The sequence below is a fragment of the Hylaeus anthracinus genome, unplaced genomic scaffold (genome assembly GCF_026225885.1).
Source record: "Hylaeus anthracinus isolate JK02 unplaced genomic scaffold, UHH_iyHylAnth1.0_haploid 12001, whole genome shotgun sequence".
In the NCBI taxonomy this organism is placed as follows: domain Eukaryota; kingdom Metazoa; phylum Arthropoda; class Insecta; order Hymenoptera; family Colletidae; genus Hylaeus; species Hylaeus anthracinus.
In genome coordinates, this window is record NW_026534348.1 from 18,940,496 (window position 1) to 18,966,035 (window position 25,540).

The following is a 25,540-nucleotide window of genomic DNA, read 5'->3' on the forward strand; positions in this document are numbered from 1 at the left end:
CTTTCGCCGTGGCTACTGGCCCACTCCCCGGAAAATCCTACTCGTCCACCAGCATTAAAGCGGTCCGATTGTGCTACCACGCTACGGCGAAGCCATTCGACGTTAAGGGGGCTTTCACCTTTAAAAACTGACAAAAAATCGTTTTTCCGTTACATTTTCTGTCACTATTAAGCAGCAATATAAAAATTTTAAACTTCGTTTTATTATATATGCTTTCAATGATTAATTTTTATATTTAATATTTCATAGTCGATTGTAGGATTGCCGCGGTGAGAAAAATTATTTAGATTCTATCGCATAGTAGGTATGAAACTTTCTCTAATATTGGTGCACGGTTTTAACGTACTGGACAACGTCGTTTAGTTTTTCTGGAGTATTACATTGTATATTCGCAGTGCAACCGAACTCGATTTTGCAGATCATGGCTGTACTTACGTAGGCAGTTACCATGGTAGCGGTCAAATAGATATATGTAGATTAAATATGAAACGGTATGTAAAGTTAGACTATAAGTTCTTTAAGAGCGCTCAGTGAGTGGGTCTTCAACACTTTGTGCTGTAATGTATTATTTGATTAAATTTTAGTTTATAATTTATTGTACATTTGTATAAAAATGAAATACAATTAGAACCTACGTTTAACCTTAGACTTTTGTTTCAATATCTGCGATATTTTTTGTACCAAAATTTCGAAGGAATAACATTTAACGTGGAAGGCTCCAAAGGTGTTAGACATTTGAAGACAGGTATAAAACAAAGATTTACGATTTAAATATTGTCACTGATCAAAGCAATTATATAGCTTTATTTAAGCAGAGCGCAGTTCTAGAAACTGTGATGTTTTTTAGGAACAATAAAACTGGTATAGGTGCAATATTCTCCAGATAATTCAAACAAAATCATCTCCACTGATGACTCGGCCAAAATAATTAAACGGCACATCATATGTACAAATTTAATTTGAAATTCATTAAAACAATGCTTGTGTTATTTCCCTTAAAATGATGGGTATTTAAAGCCAAATTTTTGTTGTTTCCTCGTTTATATTTATTATCCATATTTAAAAATATACATTTACACACACGACAAGAAAATGTTTTTAAAATTACACTTTGAACAATCAAATGTAATCTTTTTATAATCGATTCACATACACGTGACATAACATGTAGAATATCGCATGGAATATTCACTATGAAAAAGGTGTAAACGAATAATTATATAATAGTTATAAAATAAGACACAAGTACTTTCTTTTTCAAAGCGTTACAGAATACTGTTTCTTTCACCGGAGATCTATTCCAAAGACGATCGTCTATGCATTGGCAAGATAAGTAATTTCGTAATTGCATGCGATGTCGTTCTAAAGTTGGTAGGTATCCAGACCCAGCCTTACTCGTGGTAGATGTAACAGAATTTCCTGTTCTATTCAAATCAGGCCACGGCCATATAAAATCATTCGATAGACTACGTAAAGTGCATACATGACGTAAGTTTTTAAGAACATGTTCTAAAAATATTAAATTGAAGTCTCGAATGCTGGCTGCTTTTTAATTACTGAATGATTCGAGACTACATGCAGCGACAGTCAAATATTTCAGGTCACGAAACACTTTTCATCCCCGCAATGTATTTCAGGGACACTTTGGATTCATCTGTGGCTATTTAGGTTTTAAAATTAAAAGCGTATAATTAATATATCGAATGTATTTTATTCTAGAAATAAAATTCGGAATAAATGCGTGCATGTCTGAAACATTTATCTATTTGTTTTTTATTCTCCCAAATATTTCAAGGAATGTTGATATATTTACAGACCCCGTGTGTAATAAAATAAATAAAAACGCAAAGCCAGTAATGGATTTTCCTATTATTAATTGCCAATGTATTGTAGATGTTTTATATATAAAATACAAACATGCTACCATAAAGAATAATTATACAAAGTTTTGTTACGAATCTGAAGGCATATATTCTTTAATTAAATTTGTATAAAAATAAGACTACTCCTAGATGATTAATATAAAAAAAAGGGTTGTGATGTTAAAATTTAAACAGGTTGGAATATTCGCATGAAACAAATCATTAGTACGAGAGAAGAATTAAAGATATAATAAAAGAATATACAAAAGAAAACAAAATTTTTTAGCAAAGACAAGTAATTCGTGACTATTCGCCTTGAACATAAGACTGTGCCTTTCTCCTGTAATGTCGTATTACAATTATGGATATAATCGAACTTATGTAAGTTTCGGATATGAAAGGTCTGCCTCTTATCCGGTCTCGTTTTAATTGGGCTCCGCTTTTGCTTGCCTCATTTTTAGTTGAGGGGTCCAGCTGGAAAACTATCGACATACTTAAAATTCGATCCAACAAATGTCCCCTTTCTTCAGGACTGAATTTTAACATCAAGCTGAAAGATAAAGGTGGTGAGTGACTGTTTCCGGACTTTTCAAGTTTCCATAAAAAATCTAATATATATGTATAAATATTTAATAAACATTATTTATTATTTATATGCCGAATCAATTTCAATTAAATAATTTGTTTAAAAACTTACTAAAAACCATTCTTCAAGAAGAAAAAATTGGTAGGATTCCTAACCACCCCTTAGATAAGTGGCTACTTGAAGCAAAAGAAATATTTGATTAATTAAATAATTAAATTTAATTGATAAGGAAAAATATGTTGAAGTGGGTTTATTCCTATGTAAAACACAAGCTTTTAACTCCTTCAAGTCTGCATCAGGATACTTTCATTATTCTTGTTTTAATGTACAGTAATCTGTTTGATCAAAAATATAATAAAATTGCAAAAATTATTATTTTCAAATTTAATTTAAATGTTTGATCATGATTGCTTCAGTGTATTGAAAAATTGCAATTGAAATGGTAATAAGTGGCATCACCAAGCTTAAAGAACAATCTTAAAAAGATGAACTGATATAATAACAATAGAATCTAATTAGAAGTATATTCTTCGCAAATTCTATTCATCTTCTTTCGACCGAAGAATAGCACAAAAATTCTCCCGCTCGTCGAGTCAATCAAGAAGAAAGAATTACCAACCTCACGGTTCATGCTAACAATGCGAATCGTCTGAAACTGATCTGTATCGAAGACGATACCATCCGCACAAAGGGGTTAGATGAAACTTTTAACCACGCTTGTTCAGCTATTATTTACTGGACGCATTGTTTATATAACACGTATCAGTTTTTGCTAGTTCTACCTAAAGTATCGGCTTCCTGCTGGAAATTCCCCCTTAAGCCTTTTTCCCACGGGCTACCAAGTTTGATTACTACCGCATCCCCCGGAACCTTAACACGCGTAACATGTCCGTGCATTATAGCTGTTTCGATTCGCTCTCAGGATCCGTTCACCCGACGAGGAGGAGCCTGCAATTTACCGTGCAATGATCGTTGCGACCAGTCTTCTTTGACGTTTCTCTTTCTTTCACTTCCGAAGGAGCGGCGCGCGCTCGCCTCCGATTCCAACGCTCCCACCTCGCAACGCATAACCACACCGGACATAATTCAGATCGAGGCTCCCGTCCTCTTACGCAATCACCTGCTCTCGATCCTTCGCGAATCGTGTCGCGACGAGGAAGAAATTTGAAATCGTATCTCCTAAGAGGAAGTAACCGAAATAAGGCTCAGAAATGGAAGAAATTCTCATTTAGATGCAACACTTCGTATAACCGATACAAGATCAGTTTTTCATATGTTATTTGTTCAATTAAAATTAGGATCTGAATTGTAAAGGGTTTTCTAAAACACGCTTTAGAATTTTATTTTTTAATACCAATTCCTGATGAACACTTAAAAGACATCTTTCGTGTTTAATTGTATTTATGAGTACTTTCATGTAAACTAAATGAATTGGATATATTTCATACCACATGTATTTTACTAAAAAAACATAATGCTGAAGACCTTTTTGGAGGAAGACCTTACTTATTATTAGTGTGCCTATTATTGTATACCTAACTCCAAATTTTATCAAATAGTGAGATAACCTTTTCTAAAGATTCTGACAGAACTTAAATTCTATTCAAGAAGTTCCTTAGCTCCCAAAACACTACCAATTGAACTTGATCGTGTGATTAGTTCAAACAAGGTCCAGATTCATCGAAGCCAACAGATAAACGCAAATTCTATGAGGAAAATTGTGAAGAGAAGGCACCTCAAAAACTTCGAATTAGGAAATGATTTTTATCGTTCGCAGGAAGGCTCATGCGATCGGCTAACAGCGAAGCTTCGATAGTATTTATTCGATGCTTTATCGCGATCGGGGCAAACGTGCAATTAACAGTTTAATATCGGAACAAAATTTATCGATCACCGATTACGCATCTCCCGATACTTTCCATCTTTCACCGGAGCAATGTTGCAAAACTCGGCTCGTTTAATGCAGGTGGACGCCCACTCGCCATCCATTACGCGATCAAAAGTGCCTCGCGAGAGGAAAGTTTTTGGGTAACGCACGTAACCACGCCGGTGAAAATCGCCAGGTCGTTATCCCGGGAAGAGAATGGAACTTACGCGCCGCTTCTGGATATCGAGTTGCTCGACAATTAATTGCGGAACACCGCCTTTTTGTCGACTTCCAGCGGGCGCGTAATTAACCCCCTATAACCCAATTTTTTGTTCGAAACAATGGATACGGAAAACGATATCGAGCACTTCCACGTGTGACGGAAGTGCGAGCAGTCGTTGGCAGTTGTCTTTAAACAATTACTCACTCTAGCGTGGGGAACAAGAATTAATCCAATTTTTCTTTGTTCTGTTATATTTCGTAGAGACAATTATCGGAATTATTATTCGACTATCCAGAGCAATTAAAACTCTTATTTGTCGAAACAGATACAATATTTTGTATTATTCTTAAACATCACTTTTGAGGGGAACTCTTCTGAAATAAAATTGTTCTTAGGATGGGAAACCATGTGTCATTAGTAAGAATAGTTTCAGTTGAATTATTAGCATCTTCAATAATGTTTTCAAACACTGTAAGTGTGACAATATTATTAGACGTTAATACTGTTTCACTTTTTTCTTATAATCATCCACAGGTTCTACCACAGGCTGGAACGTGGTTTACGAAGTTTGCTCATATTTTTGTTCTGTTAAAAGACTAAAACATTGTTAACGACTACTAATATTATCACATCTACAGCGTTTGAAAATATTAATAGATTAGATATACATAATTTGAGTGAAATGTATTCATAGTAATAACACGCGATTATCTTAATCCAAAATCAAATTTAAGAAGAAAAATATAAATGTAGTAATAAATATTTTATCTACTTCAACAAGTAGAAGCATTAGTTCCGCTAGAAAGTGCGATAATAATTACTTCCAAGAGGAACTAATACCTACTCTAAACAAACTGCCTAGTGGTAGTTTTATAGCCTCAAACTAACATTAGTACACAGTAATAAGTAAACGATAATAGACATAGAAAATATTGATATATAGTGTGTATTACTTGGCGTTATACAAATTAAAGCATGTTTTCAATCATTTTTTTCTCAGGAACTATTGCATAAAATTGAATGAATGTTTTTCCCTCTTAAAGGTATGATTAAGGAAAGTAAATAAAAAAATTTTTTTTGGTAAAAAATATTTCGTCATTTATTTACAAAATAATATGCATGTGTGCAAGAAAAAAGTTATCCGCTGGCGCAGATGATTTTGGCTCTCCTGGTAATCTGAAACAGAAAATCGAAAAAGTTTATTAAACTATGTCGTCACACCTATCGTCGGAACCTCCGAGTAGTTGATATTTTGATTTTTACTTTCAATTTCACCTGATTTACGGTACAAAAAAAAGTGTTTTTTTTTCTCTCTTTCACAAGAAACGCAGCCATTTTGTTTATTTTCTATGAAATAAATAAGTGGAGGTTCTGACCATAGCTGTGACGACATAGTTTAATAAACTTTTTCAATGTTCCGTTTCAGATTACCAGGAGAGATTAAATGACGAAATATTTTTTACCAACAAACAATTTTTTTTTATTTACTTTCCTTAATCATACCTTTAAGGGGAAAAAATATTCATTCAATTTATACAATAGTTCCTGAGAAAAAAATGATTGAAAATATGCTTTTTTTGTGCGTTTACAGTGAAATGCTCCCTTAAGGAAGACTTTACGTTTTGGTATCATTAAAATATCGATTTTTATTATTTTCACATTCTCTTATAATTTCTTACGTTTTTGAGACAACCTAGATAAAATGTTAGGCCGAAAGACGAAGAATTGACAAAGTTATGAGAGTTTGAGGAAGACGGCTTGCTGCCGCAAGGAGTGGTGATCGGAAACTTTAAGCCCTTTTTCTTGAAAGCACACTTTCCAGGCTTAGGAAAGTTAGGTCTAAAAAAACTACTGAAACTTCCGTTTAAAATTTTAATAACTTGCGGAAGGCATGTCACCGAACCGTGGTTTTAAAATTATAACAATATGAAATATCGATAATATTTGAGAAACTAAATTCTTCGAAAAATACTTTTTTATAGACCTACATACATTACAAGACTAACATATTTACATCTTGTACCCTAGACAAAGTGTACACCTTTAAAAAATATTCATAGAAAATTGTCATTCATAAGAAGCACGAGTCAGTATCCCGTTTCTATAGAGAGTCTTTCTGAACAAAACAAACAGTATAGTTTGCAATTAATATGTTTTACCAAGTTACAAATATTTGCTCTAGGCATAAATAGACTAAGTAGGAAAACGAAGGGACGTGGTTGAGCTAACTTTCTCTTGTTGTCGCAGACACGCGCGTATACTATGATCGTAATTGACGGATTCCCGGCATCATGCTCGATGCTCACTTAATTAAAAAATAGATTTACGATACGCGAAGGAAGTTGTTAGGCGTCACGGCGAGCGACAGCATTATCGCCATCGCTGGCTTCATCATCGTCGCACGTTTCTAACATTACTTGTCGCAGCCTTTATGGTCGTATACTTTCATGAACCTTTACACAAAGAAGATTGGACAGCCTGTTATATGATTGAAATGTCGTGAAATTTTGCAAGAAGTTTGGAGGCATACATTCGACAAACTATGTCCAACTGTTAAATTTTACGAATAAAATTTATTTATGGACTCTTAATTTACATTGTTCAGTTAATTTCGTACATCAATTTTTATATTTCTGCATTTTTATGGCATTGAAAAATGAACATATTTTCCAGTCAATTTAAACAATTTCTTCTAACTGTAAGCTACGTTTAAGAATGTTGTTCTTCGATGTATGAACCCATTTATAGTTTATAAATACCTTTCCCTTTCTCGCTGAAGGAATTCAAACAATCGAGGTTGAATGAAAACGTCTTGAACTGAACGAAATTTTGCAATAAACAGATTATTTGAATCGACCAGAATATGCATTAATCGATTTACAAGAGTAGTGAAGTAATATGGTTTTAAAGAATTATTTTTAGGTAATATTTGAATGTCAGAACTTTACTTCAATAAGTACCCCATTAATGGAAAATATCTTTGGCTATAGAATGCAGCGTTAATTTTGATAAGAACATTAAGAATTCTTGTTCATTAGGAATTCCGTTCTTCGTTGAAAAATAATAAAACTTGATCATTGATTTCAAATCGATTGAATAAAACTTTAAGTGGCTATACTTCAATTATTGGAATAAAAATGAACAGTAAAATAATTATTATAATCAATAGTGAATTGAAAATTATATTCAATTGCTGTTTTTCGTTAGTGGACATGATTTTAAAAGTAAGAAATCATTTCGTAAATGTCATTTTAGAATCTACATTTTTTGGTTGTCATGAAAGGTATTGGTACATATATATATGTGTTAAAAATGTAATCGCCCCATTACGTTCGTTATGAGTCACGCGATATTAAAAAAGCAGATTTAAGCCACTTTCGAGCAACAGGTGAACTTACTTTTACAAACGTTGCAACACCGTGCGGCGACAGTCTGCAAAAACTTGTTACTTTCGTATCCCGTTACCGTATGATAGATTACAATTACACATCGCGTATTCAGATTAGGGCTAGGAGTTTCATCCAGATTCTTTTACTATCCGGAAAATCCTGGTATTCGAAAATCAGGATACCTAACTAAAAAATCCAAATTTCCGATTACTATAACTATATCCGGATATAAAAAATTAATATAGTTCTGTCTGGAGCGAGTGTAGGTGGATTTCGCCCCAGACGACTCGAGAAATATACTACTTTTTCCAAAGACTTGCGTTTCTGTGAATAAAAATACATGTAATCATGAATCCGATATGAACATTTTTCGAATAGTTAAAAATATTTGGAATAGGGTTGCTAGTATTAATAAAATAAACCGCTCTTCTTAAAGATCTAACTGTATCCAATTGAACTGATATTCGGATATTTGAATTTTTCGGGAAATTATCCGGTCATTATCCAGACATTCTTTATTCGAATAGTCCCAGCCCTATTTCAAATACCATAATAATCAATTCACCTTCCAAAGATTGGGAGCAAATCAATTGGGCAAATCGACGAAATGGATGAAAATTATAATTCCCTGACAGATCGGATTTTTAATTATGAAATGAGAAAGATCACCCGGCAGTGTCGACACGCTGTTTCCTGTATGTTGGTAATGAATAACGAAGCCACAGGGACTCATGTTGATTATTTCCATCGATGTCCAGGCGCGTAGAAACTTTTTCTCAGGAACAGTTTCGTAATCATTTTACAGGTACTTTAGCATTAAACGTGACTCTCACCCGCGTTGCGTAGATCAATATTTTCGCTGTATCTAGAAAATTAATGCGACGTGGTTCAAGCGAGAACTACTTTCGTTCGAGCATCGCAAGGGAAACTACTATCGAGTAAAAAAATACATTTTCCGTAGTCGTGATCATTTATTATCGGCTTCAGCCCGCTTCACAAAGTAGCATATGTATATTTCGATAAAATTAATAGATTCTATTACATACTCAATACTTTTCAATCCGTTACTTCGATTCTATTTTAATACAAGAAAGTATTCATTTAAGTAGTAAAATATTATCATACATATATTAATTCAAATATTTGTGGAGGAGGAATTTTTAAAAATCGAAGAAGTCGAACCACAGAAAATTGAGATTGCAATAATAAATTATACACTTTAGAGAATTTTATATTTTTATTCGTCCATAAGGATTATGAATTGAATTATTGTATGCATACCTTTATTTGACTAACATTTTTGTCTGTAGTTTAAATGGAATTTAATGGAATTAGAAACAATGTATGTCTAATCTGATGAAGGCATTCTTTAGAAAACTTCTTAGGGCGTACTCTTTTAATTTGTATTTGTTTCTACAATTGTTTTTTACATGAAAACTTCTTTAGTTATCCAGTATTACTGTGACTTCTTCGAACCACGATGATAGTTTCTACATATTTAATTTGAATTTTCTTCAATTTTAAAAATAATGAAAGCTTTATCATAATTTTCCTCAATATTCAGGAAATATTCTATACAAAACATTCCATATCTTTAAGAAAATGGATATCTCTTGGTTTAGTTAATTAAAAAAAATGTATCTCACTTGATTTGGACAGAAAACTTTTTGTAAAAGTGAGTACAAATCCATCCTACGCCACCTAGATATATTGCGGAGAAAAAGAGAATCTTCAGTGGTAGTGTCTTAGGTCAGACATTACAGTCAGACATCTTAGGTAAAGTTACATACGGCTGTTCACACTTCACACTCTACTTATTCATAGTATCGTAATCTCGTTAAATTAAGACTAATCTAAGTTCTATCATCCACTTTACTCTAATTACTTGATTTTATTACTTATTTTTAGTTACTGTTAGTTTAAACGAAAAAATATAATTCAAATATGCAATATTTAAGATTTAATTTTTTAATTTCCAAATAAATAGAGAAATAATTTGTTTAATTCTTTGATGTAAAATTTAGTTGTTCACAATTTATTTGAAATATTTTCATAGCTTTTGCAAATAATGCTATCATAAAAACCAAGAACGAAGAAGTACTAACACAGGCCTAATCATTATTATTTATTCGCCGATTTTGCACGAAACCTTCATATCTTGAGACGAGGATTTAAATCTAAAACATAGAGTTTCATTGTTTTTTAATAATCAAAACGTACTTTCTCCGTATAAAAGTGTCTGGGTGCAATCTTTTGTTACAGCTCGAAAAGTAAAAAGTAAAATCCAACATTAGACTAAGGAACAAGAAATCGTGGATTCCAAATTGCACAATTGCCAAACGGCTTTCGTTTCCAGTGAAATTTCACGAATGAGTCAAATAGTAAACCACATTGGTTAGCATCCAAGACGAATTGTCAAATCTGTGGACGATTCGGGACAGTGTGAACGAGCAACAAATCGAGATAAGCTAGAGAGTCACGGCAAGGATGAAAGGGAAACTGGCAGCAGGTACTTTTCAGTCCTTCGTAGTCACTCCAGAGCGCGAATTATGTTTGCTAGGGAGCGAGGAGGTGGGTGGGACGGGAAAAGGGCGGAAAAGGAAAGGGCGTAACTAGAAAACGGCTTGATAAACACCTTGAGCGAGAACATCTATCCATATATTCATGAGAGCCACGACCTGGCCGACTCGAAAGCCATTATTGCATAAGGCTACGTTTGCGGTCGGTGAAGCAGAAATGCAGACTTTGTGAAAATTTCGTTCCTACCGTTTGCTTGCACGCTCGTCGGGCCGCGGGGATTTGCTCGCCGCTCTTAGGCTTGCATTTCCGTAACTGTCGCCCTCGAATACAAAGTTCGAGGACTTCGATTGGTTCGAGCGCAGTCGAAAATCACCATTCGCGTGACTTCTGCCGCGATATAATTGAAATAAAACGACCAAACGTTGCGGATATACGTTCCCGAAGGTGCATAGAACCAACTCTACTGTTATGAAAAGAAATCAAATAAAAGGAGGTCTCGTTAAAAAATTTCGCGGCGCACCAATACCAGGAAGTGTAGCGCGCAGTCGTTTATGTAACGGAAATGTTACAAATTATTCCAAGTTTAATAGGAAGCGAGAAGTAGAGAAACAATACGGACGAAAATGATATCGAATACATCCCACACGTAATATGATCGTCTAGCACTTGGCAAGGTTCCGTGTACGTAATGCAACGTACTCGCCGTGCGATGAAAAATAAAGGTTTCACTCGAACAAATTTAATGTAAAACCGTTTCCCAATACCAACATTTTTTGAGCAAATCGCTAGCTAATCAGATACTACGGATCGGTAGTTCGTGTAGTATGTTACCAGCGGCGGTGTACGTTAAATTAATACAAAAAATAAGTTCAGAGAAACTACCATGTATATTCGTTGACGCGTACAAACGTGGACTATAAACGCGATGGAAAAGTAGAAGAGAGTGCAGATCACGTATTTTACGGATGTTGGCGCCTTTCGCGTGTTTTAATTGCCAGGGTGGGCGAAACGTGACATAATGCCCGCAAGAAACGTATCGCTGTTGGCGTGGAAATTACAATTAGTCGCAGCAGAATTGGCCACAGGGTGGCGTCGATGCGTGTGTTAGCTTCAAAATTCAATGAATGAAACTGCAACGTTCGCGAACAAATAGATTCCCGTCACGGGAGTTTGCGCAATTACTTGACACCTGTGACCGACGTTCCATCTAATTAATACGCTTCATTATGTACCGTGGTACAGATTTTTTTCTCTCCAACGTTTCTTAGGTTATCCCGATGACGACACGATATTCGATTGCGCGTCGTATAGTGGAGCAGAATTCACACAAAATCGTGAGAATCTTATTCTTGACTACTTTCATGTTTGAAATAATGATTTTTCGGAAGTTCTGCAATTAAAGAACGTGTATCTACATGAATAACTACATGCGGGATTTTTTTAAGTATTTTAAAACTTACAAAGAAAATGCATTGTGAACATTTCAAAGAATTAGAATCTTTGCGAAATTGTTAAATTAATATTAGTAATCTAACTTTCTTATTTTGACAATTAAAGAGTCTTAAGAATGAAAATTCCTCCATAAAGAAATGGTGCAGTATAATTCCTAAACTATAAAAGATATCGAAACTAAGTTCAATTGAAAGTTCTATGATTGTCAATGTTCTATAATATCGTAACAAATAACGTAAAGAGAGATTTTCTCGGCAAATGGTTCCAAAACTAATTAAAATGGAATGAAGCTACTATGTAAATAATTATTATGCATCAAAAAGTTGACATATAATATAATAGTTAATCCTAAGGAATTACGCAAAAGAAATTTTCGTAATTTGAATACGAAACGTAATTTTGTCATCGCTGCTTTGGAAGAAGATTCTTAATTTCTTTGGATTTATGGCACAATTTAGAAAGAAAAGAACCTAACCAAAAAAAGGGATTTCTGCACTTAACAATTGGCAAAACTTTAATTTTATTTCTCTCAACTTATACACAGGAAATTGAAGAGAGAAATAAATACTGTCGACAAATCACGCGTATCGGTTATTCAATAGTACATAACTGGGAAGTAAACATTGACCGCAATTGCACACAACATAACAGTACAATTCTTAAGTATAAAATACAACTACAAGTCGATACCACATTTCTTCGATTAGTGACTTTCTGTGTTTTATTTATGGATATCTTTAGCATACATAACAAACATTTATTTTCCCCATCACGACTAGTTCATATAATGACACATCGTAAAAGTAACAATATAGATACTATGGGAAAAAACGTAGAAAGTAATCAATTTATTACATAAGCAAAAGGAGAATGTTCAACGTATAACCAAACAGGATAACTCAGGTATAGCTTTTTAGAGGATATCTATCGTCACAGATACGTGAACTTTTTCATAAATTATATCATATAGATTTGTATTAGTTCTGAAGAGTGTTACAGGATATAGTCGAAATGTTAAAATAAACCTAAACAATAATGTCAGCAATTTTATTTCGAAGCAACTATGTATCTACATTCTCGGTTTACATATCATAATGAATAACTAAAAACACACGACCATTTATGTAAATCTTTAATGTTAAATACTTCTTCAACTATTACCCGTCAAATAAAATTATTGGTATTTGACTGCTCTTGAAATAAAAATAAATAAACGAATATTTTTGTAGCGCAAATCTTCACCTTTTCTTAATATGTCATAGTATTGTATATTAAATTCATTATTTAAACTTGACGTTTCTGTCTAATTTTATGAGATAGAAAGTAATAGGACCGAACTATTCAATTATTAACTTACGTACTAACTAATAATAATGCTACATGCGAGCCGCAACACAATAATCATATTAAAGGAGAAATCATTCTTTAGAAATTATTATTCCCCTATATAGGAATTTCATTTGTTTTCATTTGTTCGAATTTATTAATATTTTACAATATATTCATTTCTTCTAGTCTTCTCTGAATGATTATTTTATGTATTTTATATATATTATTCATACTCTTATATAATTATTGTACTCTACACTACTTTTCATTCTCTTTTAATCAATTTTTTTTACTATTTCCATACCTTATTATAATTGTCGGTGATCACTAGACTGCTAGAATTGCTACTAGACCGCTAGACTGCACTAAAATTTATTTTATTCTGCAAATATTATAACATGAACTTTACTTTCAATCTTTTTTATATTCTTGCATATTGTTTGCATTTTGTAGGTTCTTGCACATTCAAATTTCGTATAAATGCATAAAGATCCGCAGTCTAGTGATCACATAACATTTTTATACCCGTAAAAGTGTACAAGTGTGAAGTAAGTCTAAACGTTACATTTAAATAAAGAATTTCAATATGTAGTAATACGTACCCTAAGTATATTTGTTACTCTTACTTATCCAGAAAGGAAGGAAATTCGTCTTCTTAGAATTTCCTTTCATATTCATCAATGGAAAATCGTGTAATTATTCTCAATATCCCTAACACTATCACGCCGCAGAAACTCAATAAAAAACGAACATCAGACTCGAGTATGCGTCCTCGTTAGTTACCTTGAACGACAGCCATCGCGTTCCCGAGAACGTGAAACTGTTCAACGTCCGATCGACGAATCCTGTCATCGTACGGAAATCGGTTTCCCGTCCGAGGAGATTGCGGTCGCCGGAAAATCTCTATAAATTCATCGAAAACAATTTAAACCAGTTGGACGGCGCGACAGAAACTATCGACAAACATCTTCCTCTTGCTTTCCAGTCACGGCCTGAACACGATCGAATCGAATCGAAGCCGCACGGCCCCGTGTCGTGACGCACCGATCTATCTGGCCAAGAGTCAAATCAATATTTTCAGATTCAAATATGGAGATTCAAATTCCGATATATGGAAATGTATTCCCGCCGATAAGCCTGATAAAGCACGAATACGGCCGATATTCTAATGTCCTCCAACAGGCGAGATCAAGGTACAAAGTCATTCCGAGATTAACCGCACCCCAGGGAGTTCGTCAGTCGATAACCAAAAATCGTTGGCGCTCGTAACTTCTGAAACAAGCTGCGAACGAACCGCGAACAGCGTTCACAGGAAGTGCCAGGTATCGAGTAATAACGATAACGGTCTGGAAATTCTATCGGCCGTTCCTTCTATAAGGAGAATATAGGTCGGTTTATTTTCACGATCCACCTCCGTTTTGAAACAGTTTCAGCTCCGTACCGAGGAAATCATTAAAGGCTAACCGAATTTAACATCGGGAACGACGAGAGAAAGAGCGAGAGCGAGGCGTTTTATTTCTGAGCAAAAAGTTTGAAACAGAATGTAGGTTAAACTCGCGCAGCGCCCTATCGGGCAGGAAGTTCCTCTAACTGCGACACGGTGGAAAGAAGGTGCAAACACACGAAGGACCGTAGCTTCACTGCCTCGGAGAAGTCCTAATAGTTCGTTTCTCGTTTTAATTAAGTTCTTAATATTAATGAAGCTCCGTACGATGTGAGTACAGAGATGTAAGAACGTATTGTGAACGGTAATCGGATTAAGAAGGGCTACCTGAAGCTGAATCCGTATTAATTGCGACGACTCGCTCGCGATGGTTCATCCCGTAATTGAAAACTTGGCGACTCGGAGAAACGGCGGTAAGTAACGAGAAACTTCGAAGCCAATCGACGCGCAATTCTGACAAGTACATCCGAAATCGAAACGCGATTACAACTTCTTTTCCCACCCTCCACCGATCCGTCGAATTTCGCATAATCCCCGGCGCCGTACTATCGATGCTGCGTGCAATCGACGTTTTTTCGAAACAAAAATTTGGAAAGGATTTTACGCCAAGTTGGAAGTTTCAACAAAATCGAGAACAATCTTTTTCGTATAATAATTGATAAATTTGGTTGTTCAATGGAAAAACCGAAATCATTCGTGGTTTTTCTAAGTGTGAAGGTTATTAGAATATTTTCGGTATCATTTTTTCAGCGCTCTTCATTGTTACGTAAATAATTTTCTAATAATTACATACGAAATGTGTCGTTTGAGGATGTTAGAAGAAACCCGATGTGAAAGAATATTTTAATACGTAACTTACAACGTATGGAATGTAAGCGAAATAAACGTAATGTGTGGAATAAAACACATGTTGAAAAAATCAGAAAATAGGAAATAAACATATTGCTTGATATATTGTACGAAAAAGTATTTAAGTTTCTTTAAGTTTTAAACTTCAAATTAAAATTAAAAATAGATTTAAATTTACATGCAGGATGGATTTTTAATAAATCAATATAAATTACAATTTGTAAGTAATTTCTGTTTTCGCGATATAAAATAATTTTCTACACAATTTTATTACTGATTTCAAAGGTATGTGTTTAAAATTTAACGCAGTATTCAGCACGTAGACATGCTCTAAAGAAAACGTAATATGTTCATTGCGAAAGTAGTGTAAGTGTTTTTTTTTTTGTGAAAAATGTAATTCCTGCTAGTAATTCTTAAAAAAAGCACGTTGATGTTTTCTATAAAGAGAGATATTTCTTTACAAATACGTTGATTTAAGTTCAGTTGCTAAACACAAGGAGGAAAACTACGTCATGAATAGATCTCAAAATTTATTATCAAAATAGATTTCATATTTCTACGATAACGATAGGTTCTATGTTCCTAGACCTATGTATATCATCAACAAAATACAAGATCGTAGTGGACTTATTACCTTACACACATATCGACACGCTTTCGTAAACGTTAATTCCCGAAGAACATACAACGTGGAAAGTTTGTTGGTATGTTTATGGTATGCGGCCGAAGAAAAACTATTTTTTGAGGATTAGGGTATTTCGAGTCCTTTTACGTTTCAATAAGTTTAGCATCTTAATTTTCTTTTGGACCTCAATAGTCAGAGAACCATAAAATCAAAGTTTCCAAAGGAGGTACTTAACGAACGAGAGGAACATTATCTCCAAATAAAAACAGACAAATTCTCTTCACTTTCATAATAAAAGACACAATTACCTCCACTGATATAAAATTTTCTTCAAAATTTCATGACAGTGTCCTCGAAACAGTAGATTTAAAATAAATGTAAAAAATATCGTTTTTCTTTAAACCGTATAGGTGGTGCTTCGCCTTAAGGGGTTATACCTTTAATCATGAGACCGAAAAAAAGCATTTTATCAAGGATCTTTTTTGGAAAGACGTTTGCGTTTATTTTATTGAATTTTTGTCCATTAAATTAATTAGATCTTTACATATATATGTATTTTTTTACAGAAGCATTAATTTGTGGAGATGCTACAACCGATTTGTGACAGCACCTCCAGAAAAGGTATTTTGCAATGGTCAAGATATCTTTGGACTGGATTATCTGAAATCAAAAAACAATGAAGATTTAGTTAATATAGGGCACACTCTTATCTTTAATCGAAGGAATAAGAAAAATATTACGTTTTAACAAAATGAATAATATTGATCGGATCAAAAAAAGCTTCGATCAAAGATTAAAAATTAGAATTCTGAAGTTTGTGTAAAAATTTGGACCTGAATCGTTTCAGCCGTTCCAAAAATATCTTGATCACCGATTTGAAAACATAATTTTGAAAAAAACCTGTTTAAAGTTTCAAATACAGGAGGTGTACACCTAATAAAAGAAGTCTTTATAAATATACCTTAATATTGAGGATATTTATGGGATCACCGTACAATTTTTTTTTATACACTCAAGATTATGTCCTTAACGAAAATCCAAAAGCTGGAAATACAGTTTTTTGAAAATCCTAACTGAATATAACCTCTTTAGCGCGACTTAAAGTCGCATCGCGACAGGTATAGGATCGAAGGATTCCCCGGATCGTTAGAAGTCAAAGCAGGTTCGAAAGCTCGAACAGCATTTAAGGCAGGAATTGAACGAGGCGCGAGCAACGTGCTAAATGCTGGCTGACAAAAGCCGGCGGAGGAAAGCGTCGTCCATGACGTCGATCTCTTCCTTTCCTTCTCTCAACTTCCTACTCCGCTACAATTTCAACGGCACGCTCGAGTTGCCCACCGGGCTGGCCGTTGCGTCCCCTATAAAAGCAGGGGGTAGACCATCGAGGAATCAGTGTGCTCACTGTCGACCAACATGAACAGCACAGAGAAGCTGAAAGTGAGTAGCTCCGATACGACCAGCCACTCGAATCCCCGTATCTCGGGACTTGAGCGACGCGAACGGAACTGGCGTAACCAGCGAAAACTTGAACGTGTTGCCTATCGTTCTAAACGAAATCTTTCAAAGTACACTTCTCGATTCTCTGGCATTCTTAGCTCGAGGCGATTAAACTAGCATTTGATCAAAAAAGACGGTACCTTTTCGCGATCCGTCAGACGTAACGCTCTCTGGAAGCTTTTATTAACTGTAAACTTGACTCGTCACAAACGCCTAAGAACGCCATGTGCAAAACCAAGCTCATTGGAGCATCACTAACGATCCTCGATTTCTTTTCTTTAGATCTTACTTTTCTGCGGTCTGGTACTGACCGTCGCGGCAGGAGAGAAGAAAAAGGCGGTCGAAAAGGAGTCGAAAGTCCAACCAAACGAGACGAAAACGAAGCGTGGTCTGGAGCTGAGTTTGGGTGACCACGGCTTCGGCGGTGGCTTTGGAGGAGGCTATGGAGGAGGCGGAGGTCACGAGACGGTATCCGCGGAACACATCAAGGCGGTCACGGTCACGAAGACGGTTCACGTGCCGGAACCAATCCCATACGAGGTCACGAAGCACGTGCCCTACCCCGTAAAAGTCCCGGTCAAAGTACCGTACGACAAACCGTACCCCGTTTCCGTGCCACAACCGTACCCAGTAACCGTCGAGAAGCATGTACCCTATATAGTCGAGAAGCCACAACCTTACCCTGTGCACGTACCTGTCAAGGTGCCCATAGGTGTGCCGTACCCGGTCAAGGTGCCTGTCAAGGTGCCGTACACGGTGTCAAAGCCAGTGCCCTATCCTGTTAAAGTGCCCGTGGTCGTGAAGGAGGCAGTACCCATCCACGTGGAGGAGCACGGCGGAGGATACGGTGGTGGATTCGGCGGAGGATACGGTGGTGGACACGAAATCAGTCTGGGAGGTTTTGGACACCATTGAAGTCGAAGGCTTCACCTCGAAGAGGCTGGAAGTCTTTGACCTTCTCTGCGTTCCGTTCGACGTGGGACGCGATCGATGATTTCTGTGAAACCGGTCTCTTCCGGGCTCACGAGACGCGGAGCTGCTCGAAAATCCATCGCAATCAGCGAAAGACGTCAATCGAATGCACCGATATTGTATTCACCCGTGATCCCAACCCAAAATTGTATTATATAGTATGTTTTCTTTGTAAAGGAATAAAGCGATATTTTTTATACATAACCATACCGATTACGCAATCCCCTCGAGAACGCGAGATCACACGAGAGGAAGTGAACTGCGTCAGCGGTTACACGATCGGGAGGGATCGCCTCGAAACTTTCACCGATTACTGTTACGTTATAAGGTACACCTGTTCTACCGTAAGCGAGGTGGTTCTGGGGGAAAAGACGCGTGTCGTTCGCGCAGTTAACGTAAACGGCAGTCGTGCGAATCGTGAGTCGAGAAAGGAAAAAACGAAACTAACGTCGTCGCTCGTTTGAAAATCGTACAGCTTAAGAGCGATTGCGTTCGCCTAGAGTAATCTCGGTACTCTCGACGCACTTTCATCGATACATAAAGTTCACTCGATTAAATATTGCAGAGAAAACGAAAATTTCCACTACAGTTCCATGTTGCGTTGAAATTAACACTGCGTTGCATAATGTGCCCTACGAAATACGCAACGAGGAATATTCAGTTCTTGCGAGGTTCGCCGAGGAAATTTTCCCAGGTGCGGGCGTTGAGTAGCTCCGCCACTTATCTCTCAATCTGAATACTAATTAACTCGTAAGTGTACGAGCAACTAAGAAATGATTTCTGGTTTGAAAGATAAAATGAAATTTAAACGATAAAGAGTCCAGATATCCCGCGCGTGAGCGGATATCGATTTCTCGGACACGTAATTTTAATCGCGCGTTATCTCGTTAAATGGAAGTCGTAACGCCACGTAACCGCAAAGCGAGTGCCTCTTTCCCCCTTAGCCTGGTTTCATTTCCGCGTACAACGCTCGGGTCTCCTTTCGATCTGATACCGGCCGTGGAAACCGAAAGTGACTACGGCACGGATAAACGGATTTGAAAATCTAGGAAAATGGGTTCCACGTCGGAAAGTGCGATACTCGTGATGTTGCACGCCTATGCAATCCGTGGAAACGGAGTAACCGTGTGTCTGTGCATGTGCGATCGTGGTTTCCACGGTTCAGCGAATTAGCAAGGAGCGAGGAGACTCGTTTACGACAATTTCGGACCATTGACGAATGCCCTCAGCGAGTATCCGGTCGATCGACCTTGTCCAACGATCAAGGGAAATTGCATGGATGCGGCACAATCACGTTTCACGCCGTCGCGTATCGATCCCTGAATTATATTGGATATCGCGAGTTGCGCGCCGAGTTGCCGAAGAAAATATCCATTGCGCGACACGGATAATAACCAATAGGGTAATCGCGTCTAATTGGCGAAATCGACGATGCCGCTCGATTCGCTTCATGATAGGGAAAGTATGATAAAGTATGCAAGAAACATCGCGCGCTACCGAGGTTGATTCTTGGTTACGATGTCGAACTTTGAGGCACTAGCTCAAGCGTGTTTTATACGTTATCGAATGTACGATTATTTACGTTGCCATTGGGTAGAGTTGGGCAGAATTTAGATCGAAAGTTGTACGAGTTATAGGGACTCTGTATACCGATTTAGTCGTAATTTTTGTTAAATAGAATAGTTGATCGGGATAGATTTCGTTCGTTTAATGTAAAGCATAATTTGATTCTATACGTCGGAATTAATGTAATTTCAAGTGACCAATACTCTTTTCTCCATACGCTTCATAACTAGACCGTAAATGTTTATGCAAATTGAACTTTAAGAAAACCCATGTAATATTGTCCGATTTCCAAAAGACGGTTGGTTCTTACCGATCTAATTCATCAATCCTGCAGTTCAGGTAAGAACCGATTGTCTTTTGAACATCGAAGAAACATACGGAGTCCTCGTAATAGTCGGAAAACCAGAAACGTACTTTTACGTTTTTCACAGTCTGTCACTGTAGCGCGAGTACGTATCTAGTAGATTTGTGCTAGAGAACGGGTAGCGTATAAATACGATGAGAATTGTATGTATGCGGTGTTTCGCTTCACAGATCCAAATACTTTAAACGATACGATACTGTGAAGAAATGTTAAAGTTGTATCATTGCTATTTGTACTTGTTGTTATAAAAAAATATTTTTGAATACATAGCCCAGATAGCACCGGACGTCCCATAGACGTCCATTTTATGTCCAGTTTACGTCCAAACGTCCAACGTCCGTTGTCGGACGTCCTTAGGACGTCCATGGGATCTAAATTCTGTACGTCCCAGGGACGTCCGGCCGGAACGTCCTGCGAACGTCCATGGGACCTAAATTTTGTACGTCCCAGGGATGTCCGCTCTGAACTTTCTAGATTTAGGGAAAAATACTTTTTTTTTCAACAAAATAAATATTATTTATTAATATTCTTTATAATATAATATTTATTCAATATGTAGAACAGAATATTTTTTTACGAATATAAAGTACACTATTTACGATTGTAAATTAATATTATTATCCCAGATAGCACCGTACGTCCCATGGACGTACAGAGAACGTACAGAAAACGTTCTGGGAATGTCCAGCGCCGGACGTTCCATGGACGTACATAAGACGTTCCTGTTCCTATGCTATCTGGGTATACAATCATTATTTAATATTCGCAACAGAATATTTTTTTCCGTAGATAAAACACATATTTATCTAATATTCGCAACAGAATATTTTTTTCCGTAGATAAAACACATATTTATCTAATATTCGCAACAGAATATATGTTTGAACATGTAAAACAAAATGTTTATTCAATATTAGGAATACAATATTTTTTGTACATATGAGATGTGATATGTATGTAATATTTGGAACTATTCAGAATTACCTAGTAAATTAATTCTTCTAACTTTTTAAAAAAAAGTTCAAGTCATTTAGACCAATTTCAAAAGAAGGAATTGTATTTTAAAAAGTATCCGAATATTAATGCGAGTCACTATATAAGCCTAAAATATGAGTCAGTTTAGCAAAGTCGTTTATGGGTAAGTAAGGAAGCAGGTTGCGGTTTTGTAGTTCGAAAATCGTGAGTTCGAATCCCGCCGGAGGTAAATAAAAATTTGTTCCGTCATTTTTCATGGAATCCAGTTACAAGAAAATAAATACAGTTAACTAAAATCTACCAACAAATAAAAGAAAATATATAAAATAAAAATTTAATTTTTTTTAAAATCTCAATTTTACAAAGAACGTTCTGGGAATGTCCACATCGGATGTCCCAGGGACGTACATAGAATGTCCACGCCGGACGTCCCAGAGACGTCCTGCGATGTAACTGGAACGTTCCAGGGACGTTCACAGGACGTTCATGGGATGTTTGGACGTTATCTGGACGTCTATAGGACGTCCCGAACGTCCAGTACCGGACGTCTTATGGACGTACATAAGACGTCTCTGTGCTATCTGGGAGTAAAACTCTAAAAATTGTCTATTTTCATAATTTCGTAAAAATGTCGTTTTTCATATATAATAATCATAGAGCATATATTTAAGTGTAAAATAAAAGAAATTTCGTTGAGAAAAATGAAGTAGTTTTCGATTTATTGCGATTTTACGGAATGACCAAAATTCCGCGAGATTCCCGAAAACACGCTCGCTATACGCGTAAGTTCCCGGCGATGTATACCCACATGCAATGTATTAAAATGACTGATTTTTGGTATAGTGATTAACTACATGTTAGTGAATAACAAAAAAGTATTGCCAGACGTTAAGCGCGGAACAATCAGCTATTTCAAAATGATGTAAGTAAAATCGTCACTGACTCTTAGACTATAAGGTTACATTTGCATAAATATCCGCGGTTATATATCTTTCCTCTTGACGCAAATTGTCTCATTTTGATAGTTTTGAAGATGAGCACGCATAATAAGTCTAAAACCTGTACGAATTTTAACACATTCTATGCGGAAAACGTAGACAGTTTTATGTTCTTCGCGGTTTATCTCTTGAATGCAGGTCATGTAAAAGTATCTATTTAGTAGATTTGTATTGAAGACTTTACTACACTGCTCTATACTTACATATTGAAAATCTGTAGGTTTTAAACAATAATCATATCGCACATACTTGAGTGTAAAACAAAAAAACTGTCGTTAAAAAAATCAAAGTAATTTTCGATATATTTCAATTTTACTAAACTTCACAATCCTCACGAATTTCACGAAAAAACGCCCGCTACACGCATAAGTCCGCGGTGAAATATACCTGCATGCAATATATTAAAGAAAGTAGAGGACAAGACTAATAAATAACATGTTGCGGTTATATGTAATTTGTTCCCAATAACGTTACAATATATCAAGCTCTTGCTCTATAATATCGAATGGGTTTCATGTTACAAAATCCGTATTAAACGAGAAAAATCACAAATCGTACCCGTGGTACGCGATTGCTCAAGCGATTGTTGGTATAACGAACTAGGAAATATATCCAATGGGCTTTATGTGAGAGGTAGTTCTCAAAAAGATATTTGACACATATTTTCTTTTATCGGCAATCGTCCATATTTAAGGGGTGAAAACCGTCCCTAAAGTGGGAAGCAATTCTCCATTTAATATAATTATTGTTATATGGTGGAAAACAAAATTTCCAAAAACATGTATTTCTTATTTTAACCTGTAGTTTACACATATAATTTTCATGAACGAGAACAAACATTTAGTAAGATAATTTAACAAAAAAAACATTTTTTCAAAAATAAGTTATTTAAATAAATAAATAAACAATTTCTTCTGGCATGATTAAATTACTCACTCAAAAACACATAATTTAAAAAAAAAATGTTTGTCCTAGCTTCTCTAGTTTTCAAGTTATTTAAAAACATGGATTTCATTCCCCCCCCCCCACTTTAGGGGCTGTTTTCACCCCTTCAATATGGACGATTGCCGATAAAAAAAAAATACGTGTCAAATATTTTTGCGAGAACTACCTCCCACATAAATTTGATAAAAATCAGCGTGTGTCCATTAAACATGTTCCCTTTGTAAGAAAATAACCATTGAATTTTCTCTTAAAACCTCGCTAAAAGTGTTCTTTTATTTAGAGGGTCCGTGGGAGAACGAAGTTCGAGAAGTAGTGCTCCGAATAACGACCAGTTCGTCGAGGAAATTGGGTTCTCGTCGAGATGGAGTGTAAACCAGGAAAAGAGGTAAATGTGTTTCTTCTTAAACGGGCAGTTTATAATCCGCGACAGGGTAAGGGCTCGCCGCCGTTTAATATTCGCCATGCCGTTAAGAAATAATAACCATCAGCTAGGTTTATCTCTTAGCGACCAGGCGAGCATTAAAAGCGTGCTAACCGACGCTTTTGAACGAACCGAGACATGCGGTCGGTTAGCAAATCCCGTTATTTAACGTTCTGTGCAATCCAGGTAATCATATTTAATGGTCGAGAAGGTTCGTGTAAGTGGGGGAGAGATTTCTTCGATTAGTCGCGGACCGCATATGGATGGCGTTCGCGTATAAAGGGGAACGATGCAAATACGAGGTTCCCTCGTGCGCGGACACGAGTATGTCGATTGCATATCGTGAATTACGTTTCCGTCAATTGTGACGTAAACGTTCCTTTGCGCTAATGCATTATTGTCCCGGTCTGCTGCTTTCGTTTCGTGTGCGAATCCTAATGTCTCGGGAGAAAAATATTAACGTATCCGAAACCATGCAGAAGGTTGCTCGTAAATAACTCTTAGAAAGCTATCATCGACTGTGACTGGTGCTACCGATACTCTTCGACTTCTTACGCAACCCTTTGAGCCATCGTATCCGCGAGATCATTAATATTTTTGACATGTCGTGATTGGAAATACAGTGTTGTTCGAAAGCGTCAATAGAGGCTTGGAAAATTCTTGGAAGCTTTAGAGGTATAGCAGTGACTATAGCAATGCCATCGTCGCTCAGGATACAGTTTGCCGAATCTATGAAGCAAAATTAAAAATGTGTCAGTTACATCGAATAGCTTCATTATAATAAAATTCAAGCCTTCAGTGTTCGATAACATAGAGAGTTACTGCTCGTGTGAGAGTGAAATCAGAAACATTGTTATTTTTAAGGTGATGCAATATCTGTAATTACTATCGGAGGTATGTGTCTTGCTGTTTTATTCTTTTGATATAGTCACTAAAGCATCGCTAAAATGTACACACAATAAAATGAGAATTTATATATATGTAGAAGTAGTCATCAAATTTACATCACCTTAAACATGTCAATGTTTCCACTTTAATCATTGTTACTAACAATTATGATTTGATTTTTATTATTTTTAAATCAAAACAAACGAAAAAGAATATCTGAATTGTTTCTAGAATTTGTACACAAAATACACTAGACACTCGTGAGATTTTAAAATAGGTATGATTTGGCATCGATAATGTCTTCAGAAATGAATACAGAGGTAAAATTTTACTGCATTCGAACTTTATTTTTGATTAAAATATCTGTGATATTTTATAAGCCTAGAATGAATTTACGAAAGAATATTTAAATTTCTTTAGTAATTTTGGTAAATCAAGACTACACATATACATATTATAAGATGTAGGATTGGAGAAGGGTACCATTTTCATTGTATTATACCCATAGTAAAATGTGGTGGTGAAAGTGTCATAATCTGGGGCTGTGTGCCAGCATAAGCAGTAAGAGAAGTGTTTATACGCGATGGTCGAATGAACACGGAAACGCGTACAAGCATGTTGCAAAAAATTCTGGAGCCGTGACTACATAACATGGCAATTCAACAGCAGCTGCAGCAGGAACAATTTGTGATGTTTTCTATGCCTACTTCGCCTAAGTAGGACTTCGCCTAATAGAAATTTGATAAATAATGCTAAACGTGGAGAATC

General features: G+C 36.0%; 1 protein-coding gene across 1 annotated transcript; it reads left to right on the forward strand.

The window, feature by feature from the left end:
* The first annotated feature begins 17,548 nt into the window (after positions 1-17,548).
* LOC128891270 (MAGE-like protein 2) lies at positions 17,549-18,787 on the forward strand. The gene is made up of 2 exons (XM_054150684.1): positions 17,549-17,583; positions 17,926-18,787. Exons 1-2 carry the CDS (start codon positions 17,560-17,562, stop codon positions 18,556-18,558), a joined length of 657 nt encoding a protein of 218 aa, XP_054006659.1. The 5' UTR covers positions 17,549-17,559; the 3' UTR covers positions 18,559-18,787.
* The last annotated feature ends 6,753 nt before the right edge of the window (positions 18,788-25,540 follow it).

Excerpts from the sequence above, each read along its gene's own strand:
- LOC128891270 (XM_054150684.1), top strand. The coding sequence starts at position 17,560 with ATGAACAGCACAGAGAAGCTGAAA. Across the intron at positions 17,584-17,925 it reads ACAGCACAGAGAAGCTGAAA|ATCTTACTTTTCTGCGGTCT; the intron begins GTGAGTAGCTCC and ends TCTTTTCTTTAG.